At 51.3% G+C, this 13,658-nt stretch overlaps 1 protein-coding gene across 1 annotated transcript; it reads left to right on the forward strand.

Annotated features, from left to right (window-relative positions):
* The first annotated feature begins 11,331 nt into the window (after positions 1-11,331).
* LOC103696032 (LOW protein: nuclease-like protein) lies at positions 11,332-12,808 on the forward strand. Its single transcript, XM_026800756.3, has one exon. It carries the CDS (start codon positions 11,385-11,387, stop codon positions 12,696-12,698), a length of 1,314 nt encoding a protein of 437 aa, XP_026656557.3. The 5' UTR covers positions 11,332-11,384; the 3' UTR covers positions 12,699-12,808.
* The last annotated feature ends 850 nt before the right edge of the window (positions 12,809-13,658 follow it).

Raw genomic sequence — 13,658 nt, forward strand, 5'->3', positions numbered from 1 at the left:
AGCAAGCCCAGAACGCGGTGAGGCTCTTCCGCGGGTCGGAGGAGTTTCACGACCTCCTAGCAGAGGAGGGCGTGAATGGGCTGATCCAGGGCTTCCGGGATTTCCGCAACCAACTGCGGCGGCTCCTCCCGGATTTTGACGCAAACCTGCTTCAACCGGGAGCAGGGGTCGAGAGGCCGGAGGCGGAGGCAGAAACTCCGGGGGCCGATCAGGGAAGTCTGGCCGAGGCGACCGAAGCCGTCCCCGAGGCTACTCCCATTGCTGCCGAGGCTACTGAAGCCCCGACTGCTGAGCCTACCGCTCCCGATACTGTCGAAGCCGAAGTAGTCGAGCTCGAGCCTTGATGTAATTTTTGTTATTTTGTAAAGTCGGGATGGCCCCCCATACTTGTAAGGGCCGAACCCGAATTTTTGTACTCAGCCTACGGGCTTTTTGAAATGAATATACCTTTTTTTTGGAAACTCGTCTGTTGTAGTCCAAGTTTCTCTGCTCGGATCCATTTTAGGTTCCGAGGATATGGGCCCTAGGGCCTCAGCTTTGCCCGCCACAGGGTTTGGTTTTAGGTTTGGCTAGCCGAGCTCCATTGCTCGGTCCTTCGACCAGTGGTATAGCGACGCTTATGCTCATACTAAGGGGATTTGGGCTCGGAGAATTTTTCCGAGCCTAGTCCAGAATTCGACCAAGCCCTGGGGCGGTCGCTAGGACTTAGATTTTTTAGCGTAGTGAACTTCGAATTCGAGCCTCGGGTCGCCGGGGCGGACCGGATTCTTTTCCAACGAATGGGTCGAATGCTCGTCAGCTCGTGACGGGAATTCAACAGACTAGGTTTATACCAAGTTTGTTGGTATCGTGAGTGTTTTCACGCCGAGGCGACTAAAAACATTCTGCTCGGAGTCCACTCTTTGAGGACGTCGGCAAAGATCCAAAACAGATAAGATAATGTAGAAACATTAAATAAATGGGTACCTTGTACCGTGTGCGTCCTTGCGCCGAGGCGACTGAAGACGCTCCTCTGCTCGGGGTCCGTTCTTTGAGGACGTCGGCAGAGATCCGAAAACAGATAAGATAATGTAAAAAACATTAAATAAATGGGTACCTTGTACCGTGTGCGTCCTTGCGCCGAGGCGACTGAAGACGCTCCTCTGCTCGGGGTCCGTTCTTTGAGGAGTCGGCAAAGAAATCCGGCGATGGAGAACGAGGCGAGCTCGTTGGTTGAAGCCGGTGGAGAACGAGCCGAGCTCGTCTTGGCGAGTGAAGACCGCATCCCAACGTATCGGGGCATCCCGAAGAATCGGGGCATCTCGACGTCTCGAGGCATCCCGGCCGAGGTCGGGGTAGGAGAACGAGCCGAGCTCGTTGGCTGATGGAGCACGAGCCGAGCTCGTCGGTGGAAGTCGATGGAGAACGAACCGAGCTCGTCTAGTCAGTGAGGACCGCAACTCATATCTCGACGTCTCGAGCTTCCCTATAACCGGGGCATCCCGACGTCTCGGGGCATCCTGACCGTGGTCAGGGTAGGAGAACGAGCCGAGCTCGTTGGTCGATGGAGCACGAGCCGAGCTCGTCGGTGGAAGTCGATGGAGAACGAGCCGAGCTCGTTTGGTCAGTGAGGACCGCAACTCATATCTCGACGTCTCGAGCATCCCTATAGCCGGGGCATCCCGACGTCTCGGGGCATCCCGACGGATCGGGGCATCCCGACGTCTCGGGGCATCCTGACCGTGGTCAGGGTAGGAGAACGAGCCGAGCTCGTTGGCCGATGGAGCACGAGCCGAGCTCGTTGGCCGATGGAGCACGAGCCGAGCTCGCCGGTGGAAGTCGATGGAGAACGAGCCGAGCTCGTCTGGTCACTTAAGACCGCATCTCGACGTCTCGAGCCATCCCGACGGATCGGGGCATCCCGTTGTGGCTGGGCATCCCAATATATTGGGGCGTCCTGACGTCTCAGGGCATCCCGACGGATCGGGGCATCCCGACGTCTCGGGGCATCCTGACCGTGGTCAGGGTAGGAGAACGAGCCGAGCTCGTTGGCCGATGGAGCACGAGCCGAGCTCGTCGGTGGAAGTCGATGGAGAACGAGCCGAGCTCGTCTGGTCACTTAAGACCGCATCTCGACGTCTCGAGCCATCCCGACGGATCGGGGCATCCCGTTGTGGCAGGGCATCCTGACCGTGGTCAGGGTAGGAGAACGAGCCGAGCTCGTTGGCCGATGGAGAGCGTATCACGAATTCACGAACATCTTTAGGGAATCCTCGTAAGTCCCCCATCATCCCGAGACATCGGGGCATCCCAACCGTGGTCAGGGGAGGAGAAATAAACCTGGGACCATGAGATAACCAGGAAAATCGGTGAGCTTGAAATGAGTATGCAGACCATAGGTTTATCATGAAATGAAATTCATAGAATGAAATTCAATAGTTGAATAATGAGGGACCCCTTGGGGTTCTACTGGTGGTACACGCGGAGATTTTCAGAGCTCCAGCTCCGCGGAATGGGAGTCCCATCTAGAGACTCCAATTTATAAGTTCCGGGTCGGCGGATGCGCGTGACTCGGTATGGTCCTTCCCAGTTCAGGGCCAGCTTCTCTTGCTCAGTTGGTCGGGAGGCTTCAGCTCTTCTGAGGACAAGGTCCCCTGGTCTGAAAGATTTGACTTTGACCCTGGCATTGTAGTACTGAGCTGTCCTTTGCTGGTACCTTGCCATACGAACTCGGACGGCCTCCCCTGTTTCCTCGACTAGGTCAAGGTTACTTCTGAGCTGCAAAGAGTTGGAGCTGGCGTCGTGATGCTCAACTCTTGGAGAAGGAATCCCAATCTCCAGTGGGATGACAGCCTCCGTCCCGTATGTCAGGTTGAAGGGAGTCTCGCCGGTGGGGACGCGGAACGTGGTCTGGTAAGCCCACAGGACATTGTATAGGTCTTCGACCCATTGTCCTTTGGATTTGTCGAGCCTGGCTTTGAGACCCTGCAAAATAGTACGGTTTGTTACCTCGGTTTCTCCGTTCGTCTGAGGGTGCGCGACCGAGGTGAAGCGGTGGTCAATGCCAAGCTCGGAGCAGAATTCTCTGAAGTGAATGTTGTCAAACTGGCGACCGTTGTCAGAAATAAGGATGCGGGGAAGCCCGAATCTGCAGATTATGGACTTCCAAACGAAATCCCGCATCTTCTGCTCGGTGATCCAGGCGAGGGGCTCAGCTTCCACCCACTTTGTGAAATAGTCGATGGAGACAACCAGGAACTTCCTTTGCCCGGTGGCCAGTGGAAATGGCCCTAGAATGTCAATTCCTCACTGGGCAAAAGGCCAAGGGGAACTGATTGAAGTCAAGGGAGCCGAAGGTCGGCGTTGAACATTGGCGTTCCTCTGGCACCGGTCACATCTTTGGACGAAGTTCGTAGCGTCCTTCTGGAGCGTCGGCCAATAATATCCTTGGCGTAAAATTTTGTGGGCCAATGCTCGCCCTCCCAAATGATTTCCAAAGATTCCTTCATGGACTTCGCGCATGGCGTAATCAGCCTCCGTTGGGCGGAGGCATCTGAGGTGGGGAGATGTGAAAGATCTCCGATAGAGCCTTTCCTCATACAATATGTATCGGGTGGCGGAGCGCTTGATTCGGTGAGCCTCTCGTTCATCGGTGGGGAGGACTTCGTCTTGCAGGTAGCTGATGAGTTCGTCCATCCAGCTCGGCTCGAGCTCAGTGCAGAGGGTCTGCTCGGGCTCGTCTGTACTGGGCTTTTGGAGATACTCCAGTACTGCCTCCTTGGGAAGCTCGCTCATGCGAGAGGACGCCAGCTTTGACAGCTGGTCGGCCCTGAGATTCTCCGACCTGGCAACGTGTTGGATGTGAAAAGAGTCCAGGGTCAAGGCGAGATCTCGTACCTTCTGAAGATACTTTTGCATGGTCGGGTCTCTGGCTTCGAAGTCGCCCACGATTTGGTTGACGACGAGCTGAGAGTCACTGAAGGCCTTCAAGTCCTTCACTCCTAGCTCTTTGGCTAGCTTGAGCCCGGCGACGAGCGCTTCGTACTCCGCCATGTTATTGGAAGCAAGAAACTCGAGGCGCAAGGCTTGCTGGGCGACCACCCCCTCCGGGCTGGTGAGGATGAGCCCCGCTCCGCTACCCCCCGAGTTTGAAGAGCCATCGACATGCAGAGTCCATGTCAAACTCGAGGTCGGCTCCGTTGGTGGCTCAGGCTCGGGCTCGGCCTCGTCCGGTATGGTGCACTCGACTATGAAGTCTGCGAGCGCTTGTGCTTTGATCGCCGGTCTGGGTCGGTACTCGAGGTCGAATTCTCCGAGCTCGATGGCCCATTTAGTGATCCGGCCCGCACGGTCTGATTTCTGCAAGATCTGCTTGACCGGCTGGTCGGTCAGTACGGCCACTGTGTGGGCTTGGAAGTAGGGTCGGAGCCTTCGAGCTGAGATGACCAGAGCATAGACAGTCTTCTCCAGCTTGGAGTATCGGATCTCGGCGTCCCTCAAGACCCGGCTGGTGTAATATACTGGCTTTTGGAGTTTACCCTCCTCTCGGACCAGGACCGAGCTTACTGCTACAGGGGAGACAGCTAGATATAGATAGAGAAGCTCTCCCTGTTGAGGCTTCGTGAGCAGGGGAGGGGAAGCCAGTAGATGCCTGAGCTCCTCAAAAGATTGCTGGCACTCGTCCGACCACACAAAGTTCTTCGGCTTCTTGAGGGCTGCAAAGAATGGAAGGCAGCGCTCGGCCGAGCGGAAGATGAATCTCCCGAGGGCTGCCACTCAGCCCGTGAGCCGTTGTACCTCCTTGACCGTCCTGGGAGGCGTCATCTTTTGGAGGGCTCGGATTTTTTCGGGGTTGGCCTCGATTCCCCGTTGTGTAATAATGAAGCCGAGGAATTTGCCGGAGGTGACTCCGAATGCACATTTGGCTGGATTGAGCTCCATCTGGTACTTTCGGAGTGTGGAGAGAGCTTCATTGAGGTCGGCTATATGATCTTGTGCCACCTTGCTTTTCACCAGCATATCATCAACATAGACCTCCATGTTCCGGCCTATCTGGTCTTTGAAAATCCGGCTGACCAGCCTTTGATAAGTTGCCCCGGCATTTTTTAAACCGAATGGCATCACTTTGTAGCAGTAGGTTCCCCCGTCGGTGATGAAGGCTGTCTTTTCCTCATCTTCTGGCGCCATGCGGATCTGGTTATATCCGGAAAAGGCGTCCATAAATGCCAGCAGCTCGTGACCTGAGGTGGAGTCCACGAGTTGGTCGATGCTGGGGAGCAGGAAGCTGTCCTTTGGGCATGCTTTATTCAGGTCGGTGTAGTCCACGCACATACGCCACTTTCCGCTGGCTTTCTTGACGAGGACCACGTTGGCGAGCCACTCCGGGTAGGATATTTTCCGGATGAAGCCAGCCTCAAGGAGCTTGCTGACCTCCTCGGCTGCTGCTCGCTGTCGTTCAGGGGCGGCGCCTCGCTTCTTTTGTCGCACGGGCTTGCTGGTTGGCTTCACTTGGAGCCGGTGGACCATGATCTCCGGATCTATCCCCGGCATGTCTGCAGGCAACCATGCGAAGACATCCATGTTGTCTCGTAGGAAATTGACGAGGCGACCCCTCTCATGCTCGTTAAGGCCAGAGCCGATCTGCACGGTTAGCCCGGGAGAGTTCTCTCGTAAAGGAACTTGAATTAATAACTCACCAGGCTCTACCCGCTCTTTCTGAGGACGGACCCGTGCCTCCAAAGTCTTAGTCGAGGGCTGGCCGGTCGCTGGGACAGGCACCTCGGCTAGTCGCTTTGTCTCGTGGGTCGCCAGGTAGCATCGCCTTGCCACCATTTGATCTCCTCGAACTTCGCCGACTCCCTGGCCGGTGGGGAACCGCATGAGCAAGTGGTGAGTTGAAACCACTGCTCGGAGGGCGTTGAGGCCTGGCCTTCCGAGGATGGCATTGTAGACTGAGGGAAGGCGTATCACGAGGAAGCTCATCCCCACGGTGCTTTCACGGGGGGCGAGCCCAGCTGTGACCAGAAGGTCAATCTCGCCCTCTACTGGGACTGAATCCCCAGTAAATCCAACTAACGGAGCATTCATCCTCCGTAGCTGTTCTTTGGTCATCCCCATTTTACAATAGGCACCAAAATACAAAACATTCGCCGAGCTTCCATTATCAACCAGGATGCGTTTTACATCAAATTTATTTATGATCATGGAGATGACCACGGCATCATCATGGGGAGTTTCGACTCCCTCTAGATCATCATCTGAAAAGGAGATGGCTTCAGAGGCGCGCAGGCGCTTTGAGGAGGTCTCTTCCCTTGAAGCTTCTCCAGCCGAGGCCCCGCCCCGGATGGTGTTGATGATGCCGGCGATGGGCCTGTTGGCATTTGAACCTTCAGGCTGGGCGGCTCCTTTGGCTGGCTTCTTTTCTTCACGCCGGCCTTGCACGAATCGATCAAGCACCCCTCGGCGGATGAGTGCTTCGATCTCGTTTCGGAGCTGATAACAATCCTCAGTATCATGGCCGTGATCCCGGTGGAAACGACAATATTTCCGGGAGTCACGCCGAATTCTGGTATCTTGTTTTGGAGGTGGGAGCCGGATGCGATCCCGACCCTCGATCTCCATGAGGATTTCAGCCCGAGGAGCATTGAGGGGAGTATATTTTTCATACCTCTCCTCGGGTGCATGGGCCCGCAGTGGGAACCTCGGGCGGAGTGGTGACCTCTGCTGTGGCGGTCCCCTCAACCGGGGTGGACTCTTTGGGCGGGGCGGATTCTTAGCTCGTCGCGGAGACGGGCTTCTGGGCTGGCCGCGCTCCTCGCGGCGTCTCTTCTTGGGGTTCTGCTCGGTCCCGCCCCGCCTAACAGCCACGGCTTCCTCAGCCTTGGCATACCTCCGCGCCCGAGCGAACATTTCGGTGAGGTCCGCGGGGAAATTCTTCTCGATCGAGAAGAGGAACCTGTAAGAACGGGCTCCAGTCTTTAGCGCTGACATGGCGATGGACTGGTCAAGCTCCCGGACCTCCCATGTTGCGGCGGTAAACCGGTCCAAATACTCCTTGAAGGACTCTCCCTCCTTTTGCTTAATGTCTAGGAGGGAGTCGGACGTCCGTCGCTGGGGCTGGCTGGCGGCAAAGTTGCCGGCAAATTGTCTGCCGAGCTGCTCAAAGGAGGAGACAGTACTCGGCTTCAGTCCGGTAAACCACAGCCGGGCTGGTCCTCGGAGTGTCGCCGGGAAAGCTTTGCACATCATGGCCTCCGAGGCTCCTTGTAGGGCCATCAAGACCCGGTAGCTTTCCAGGTGGTCAAGGGGATCAGCCTTGCCGTTGTAAGGCTCCACCTGGGGCATCTTGAACCGTAGTGGAACCGGTTCATCTTCAATCTCCGGGGAGAAGGGCGACTTCGTAGTAAACTCGAAGTCGCCATCACGTCCTGATTTTCTTCCGTGGAGTGCCTGGATTTGGCGCTCCAGCTTCTCGACCTTCTTGTCGAGTTCGTCATTCTGGAGGATCGCTGCAGCGGTTCGTTCGGGTGCAGGTTGCCCTGGAACCGACTCAGCTTCTGAAGGCTGTGGCCAGCCTCCGTGGCCTCTGACTGGGTGCTCTCTCCAGAGGAAGGCCTGGACTTGAGAGTCCTGACCTTGAAGGGGAAGTCCGCTTGTAGGAGGCTCCGATTGAACTGGAGCCGGAGGAAGTGGTGCTGTTGGGATGCCCCGGGGTTGCAAGCTTTGGACGGCGGTAGCCAAGGCTTGCACTTGTTGCACCAGGGCATCAAACTGCTCCGGCCGAACTTGAGGTGCTGACTCGGCCGGAGGCGGCGAGTTTTGGACAGAATGTTCAGGACTGGGTGGAGGACGTCGAGAGGCGTTGGAAGCCCCTTTACTTCTTAGCTTCATGGCAGCGACTCGTGCCCTTCCTCTAGCGCCAACTGTTGCTGGAAATTGGACCCGGGGGCCGCCGCAAAGCCAGGAGAGGAGGAGCTCCGCTGCCGGGAGGGCGGACGGCGGTGCGCCGGCCGACCGCGTCCTTCGTGGGGATGAGAGAGCGGAAAGAAGGGTGCGTCCTGTCCGGTCCTGCAAAAAAGCCGGTGGCCGGGCTCCCCGGCGCCGGCCCTCCGATGCTTAAGTCAGAGGGGGCCAATATGTGGGGAGAGCAAGGAAGAGATATGTGGAGAAAAATAAAGAGAATATTGTGTTTAATTGTGTCTGTGTTGTTTCTTTCTCCTCTCCTGGTCGAGTCCGGGCCCTTCCTTCTTTCCTCCAGGTTCCCTTTTATAGAGGGATATTGTGTTACCTGGGAGGTGACAGGAGAATTTGTCCTCTTTTGTAATAATTGGGCACGATTTGGCCCATTAATGGCGTAGCGGAGAATAAGGCCGAATCAGGCCGGAGCCAGGGAGTCGTCACGGTCGATCGGACCTGTTGGAGTGGTTGAACCGCCGGCTGTGGTGGGCCTGGGGTCCGTGGATGGTAAGTGCATTTATTACCGAGTGAACCGGCAGTCAGGGAGAGCCATACGCTTTGATGGTTCAGTGATCCGGAGATCGCCTTGAGCCGTGTTCATTAAATGACTGAGTGCATCGGAGACTTGAGGGGGTCTCATGCATTAATGGCGGGCCGTGCCGAATACCTGCGGAGATCTTATGCCTTGATAACTTGGAGATAGCGGCAGATTGTAGTGGAGTTGTCAGGTCCCTTAGAGGGTTAGGCGGGAGTTGAACATTTGGTCGAAGGCAATCGGCTCGGCAGGGGTGCCGAACCGAGCTGATCGCCCAATGGGGCGCCCTGTGGCGGGGTCACTTCTAGTACTTCTGGTCGGCGCCCTTCGGGCGAGCACCTTCTAGCCGAGCGTTCCTACTTATTTTGGTTGGGCCTTTTCGGGTCGGCGCTCTCTAGCCGAGCACCCTTCTGGTTGGTGCCCTTTGGTCGAGCGCCTCTTCTCGGTGCTCCCTCTGGTCGGCGCTTTCTAGCCGAGCACCCTTACTTGGTTATTTTGGTTGGGCGCCTCTTCTTGGCGCTCTCTCCGGTCGGCGCCCTTCAGTCGAGCGCCTTCTTGGTCGGCACTCTTTGACCGAGCATCTTTCTGGTCGGCGCTCTTTGGCCGAGCGCCTTTCCGGTCGGTGCTCTTTGGCCGAGCGCCTCCGCGGCGGCATGACTTGGGGTTTTTCCCCCAACAGACTGAAGTAGGATTTACGTTTTGAAATTTTTGATGTTCTCTGAAAGTATCATATATATGTTAGATTTCCTTAAAATTTTTGCAAATTTATATGTTAGAAAACAACTAAGACACTAATTCTTAGGAAATAATATGTTTACTGGGAGACACATGCATCTTGCGTATCATGCTCCTGATGATCTGAATGATGCTTCACTTCTAAATCATTATATGGATCTCCTATTTGCATGAGAAAGACAAGGAATTCTATGTATGAATGGAGAAAAGATTCAGAGAGATGCCCTATTATCTCTCGTCTTGGTGCAGACCACCCATTTTACTGCCTTTTTAATTAGTTTCATCTTCCAATATGGGCATGGTGCATCTCTCTTACATCTTCTCCACCTCATAGTTGATGAGAGATTTAAAGAAAATGCTTAAAGGATCCTATTGCATACTATATTCATTGAATGAGGAAATCCAAGGCCATTCTTAAACCAATGGTTAGTAAAAGAAAACTGATCTTAAGATCTGTCTATATGTTATTCTGACTTAAATTTCAAGGAAATCGTTCTCTTATCCATCAATCATGTCCGGTTTTGCATTTCTTTTAAGAGAATACTTCCGTATGGATGAATCTTTCAGATTTTGGTGGACAGATTATGTTTTATATACTTACTGAGAATATATTTCAAAGTTCCCAGTATACTAAATAATTATATTCTCATAATCTCTCTGAATCAAGGTTCACAAACTTTGTTTCAATTTTGGTTGGGCCAAGACAAGTTTCAATTTTAAAAATTTCAGAACTTTTGACTGTGCAATTTAAGGTTTTGGAAAAGAATAATTTCAAAAGTAATATGTTAATATAGTTATTTATTTTTCTAAATATATAATATTAAATAGAATTATAAATAGAACGAGATATTCAAATATAGTATTAGCTAGATGCTTAAATTTCTATCTCTATTCGGATAGTTTCATTTACAAAAATGGATCTAGATGGATGTTTACCAATCTACTTTTATATGATTCATCAATTATATTAAAACAAAATTGTGTGTTTTCATACTGTGACTACTTACCGCTATATGACCACAATGTAAGTAAATGGAAAATAAAATTTGATGACATGTCCCTCTTTAGCTCATTGATTATAGCAAAATCTGAGTCCATGTTTCCACGGAATGGAACAAACCATTACATAATACATGGAAATTGAAATTTAATGATAGGTAGAGATTCATTAATAAGCGTGCACATTTTTATTTCTTCTAACAGATTGAGTCTCCCTCGCCATGGTAAAAATTGTGGATCTGCTTATGAATATATTTCTTTGTTTCTTTCTCATCATAAGATTTTTTTTTTGTTATTAATTATCATTATTAAAGTTAGGAACTCTATGAAGTACAGATGCGAAAATGCCGCACGTGACAAACAAGAAATTTATTTTTTGGATGGTGGGGCTTGCGTAGCAGGGCTTGCCAAACCGGAGCACCAGCACTAGTTTCTTGTCCTTTCCGCAGCAAGATCACACGTGTAATTAAAAATATATTAAAATAATTTTTTAATTTTTTAATTTTTAAAAAATTAAAATAGTTATATATATATATATATATATTGCTGAAATTGTTGATTCATATATTTCTAATATGGATACAAGCAATAAAATTAAAAAATAAAAATTTTCGAAGTACTTTAGGCAGCTTGCCATCTCCAACTCATATGGTGCCCTTGAAATACTATACAAAGAATTTATTATCTATACTGAATATACTACATTAGTTTTGCATATAGCCAATCATCGAGATTTATTAGTGTGGATTTTATTATTTATATGCTCGTCACAGTAGTTGGCTCTTCTAAAAATCTTGTTTAACGTTATCATATACGGCTACATAAGGTCTATTTCAGATGCATATAATCGTTGGTTAAATTATAAAAAATTTGTATGGTTTTATCGTGGAAAAATAAAGATTTTTAATTAAAAAAATAATTATAAGAGTTTTGTGGGGTTTTGCCGAAGGAAAATGAAGATTTCTCATGAAAAAAAAAAATCATTAGCTCCAATCTAAGATCATGAAGAGAAAATTAGTATTTTCTTAAATTTTGTAGCAAAAAGTACATATTTCTAGTGTTTTTTTTTCGCTAAATAAAAAATTCAAATGTGGGTGCCCACATACAAATGCAGCAAGTCGTTGTCGGGCTCCCTGCCCCCTCTGTCAAAGCGTTGCGCCACCTCCAAAAACCCACCCCTATGGGCGGCGGAAAGCGTCACTCCTCCGCCACTTCCACCTCCGGGAAGAAGTGTAAGCCCTCCCCCAGTCCCCCCCTCACCGCGGAGGACCTCACCCCTGTTCTCTCTCTCGTCACCTCCGCTGTCTCCCTCTCCCTCCGCTTCCTCTCCGACTCCGACCTCCTTCTCCTTCCCTCCCAAACCCTCTCCCTCGAATCCTCCCTCCTCTCCGCTTCCCTCTCCCTCTCCCGCCTCCTCTCTCTCCTCCCCCCTAGTTCCCTCCAATCCCTCCAAACCCTAACCCTAGAGCCCGCACATTCATCTTCTTCCTTCTCTTCTTCTTGGTTCCTCCGCTTCCTCTCCTCCTCCTCCTCCCATGGCTCTGATCCCCGCTGGATCGAAGTTTTTCGCATGTCCAAGCCCTCCTTCTACCTCCTTCTCCAGCACCTCTCCCCTTCCCTGCAGTCGGATCCCTCCTCCGGCCCGCCGGACCACAAGCTCGGCGCCGCCCTCTTCCGCCTCGCCCACGCCGCTCCCTTCCGCGGCGTCGCCTGCCGCTTTGGCCTTCCGTCCCCAGCCGCCGCCTGCCGCGCCTTCTACCTCGTTTGCAAGGCTGTCGCCGACCAGCTTGGCCACCTCTTCGAGCTCTCCTCCGACCTCCAGCGCGTGGTACAGGGGTTCACCTGGATGTCCCTCCCTAATTGCTGCGGCGTGCTTGGCTTCGCCCGGTTCTTCGTCGAGGGGGAGTTCAAGGGGGGGTCGGTGATCGCCCAGGGGTTGGTGGATTCGGAAGGGAGGTTCCTTGATGTATCTGTTGGGTGGCACGGGTCGATGACCCCAGCACAGATTATTACAAGAACCAAGCTTTACAAAGCTCAGCATGTGGTGCTTGCTGGGGGTCCTCCTGTAGAGCTGAATGGGGTGTCGGTGCCTCGGTATCTCTTGGGAAGTTCTTGCTGTCCGCTGCTTTCCTGGCTCCTGACGCCGTTCAAAATGGTGGATTCAAGGTCGAGTTCCTCCAAAGATTCGATTTTTAACAGTGTCCATGCTCGAGGGATGGAGCTGGCTGACAGGGCTTTTGGGAGGGTTCGGGCGAGGTGGCAGCTACTTCAGACGAGTTGGAAGGATGAGTGTGCCGAGGCCTTGCCTTATGTTGTGGTAGCTAGCTGTTTGCTTCATAATTACCTTATCAAATGTAGTGAGCCTATGCCAGATGAGATTGAGGTGTGTGTGAAGGAGCCTAAGTTTCCGGACTTTGAGGGGAAGGGGGATGAGGCTGGAGAGAGGATCAGAGATGCACTCACCTCGCACATGAGCCTGGTAATTCATGAGTAATGAATGCCTTGTCGCCATACAATTTTGTTCATTGTATCTGTTGTGTCTTGCATAATTTTAAAATGCTAATTTAATTCTAAGTTCTTCGGGAAACTGCTTTTGTGGCCTTACCAGAGTTGCTATCCCTTTGCTGCTATTGTCATATGAATCCTTAGATCCTCAAGCTGGGTTCACATATCTTTAGATTGTTGAGTTAGAATAATACATCTTGGTAATGCAAAATTGTTTTGCCTTCTAGAATAATACATCTTGGTAATGTGAGATTGTTTTGTTTCCTTTCTCTGAGAGTCTGCTTTCTTCATTACCTAGACTGCATAAGGATCATCTTAGGGTGTAATCAACCGTCGTGGCTGGAAGACATGAGGTATGGGGAAAATTAAGAGTTTGGGGCATTGACAGTGCTTTGGAAGACTGCACCATATTGGCAGTCATGCCAAATGCGTTGTCAATTTTGTCAATGATCATTACCATGCTTAGTTAGCATGTACATAAACAACATGCCTTGTCTAATCAACTCGATGGGCCCACATTTTGGAAATCCTACTTCCTTGTACATTTGCATCAAACTACTTGAATGTGTTCTTGAGCCATTTCTGCCCTTTTTTCCTCTTTTCTTAGTTCTTTACATTAGTGATGCAAGTTACATGCAGTCGAAGTAGCAGTACTGGGCTGGATGCAGGCACAGCTGCCACTATATCAGCTTTGATTGCTGAACTTAGGAAACCATTATTGGTTGACTCCCCGAATATCAAGGGATATGTGCTGTTGATGAAGGTAATAGACTGGTAAAATTCACAGGGGTTAGCAGCACAATGCTGCTTCCCGAGTTGCACCTAAATCTTATCCTTGCATCATATGTGACATACTGATGTTTAGCTAAAACTGCCATATTTGATTAATTTATATATTTTTTCAAAAAAATTGCTAGATTTGGTATAGATTTATTGGATGGTTGTAAAT

The sequence above is a fragment of the Phoenix dactylifera genome, chromosome 2 (assembly GCF_051530095.1).
Source record: "Phoenix dactylifera cultivar Ajwa chromosome 2, Ajwa_hap1_PhDact_Kaust_v1.1, whole genome shotgun sequence".
Classification (NCBI taxonomy): domain Eukaryota; kingdom Viridiplantae; phylum Streptophyta; class Magnoliopsida; order Arecales; family Arecaceae; genus Phoenix; species Phoenix dactylifera.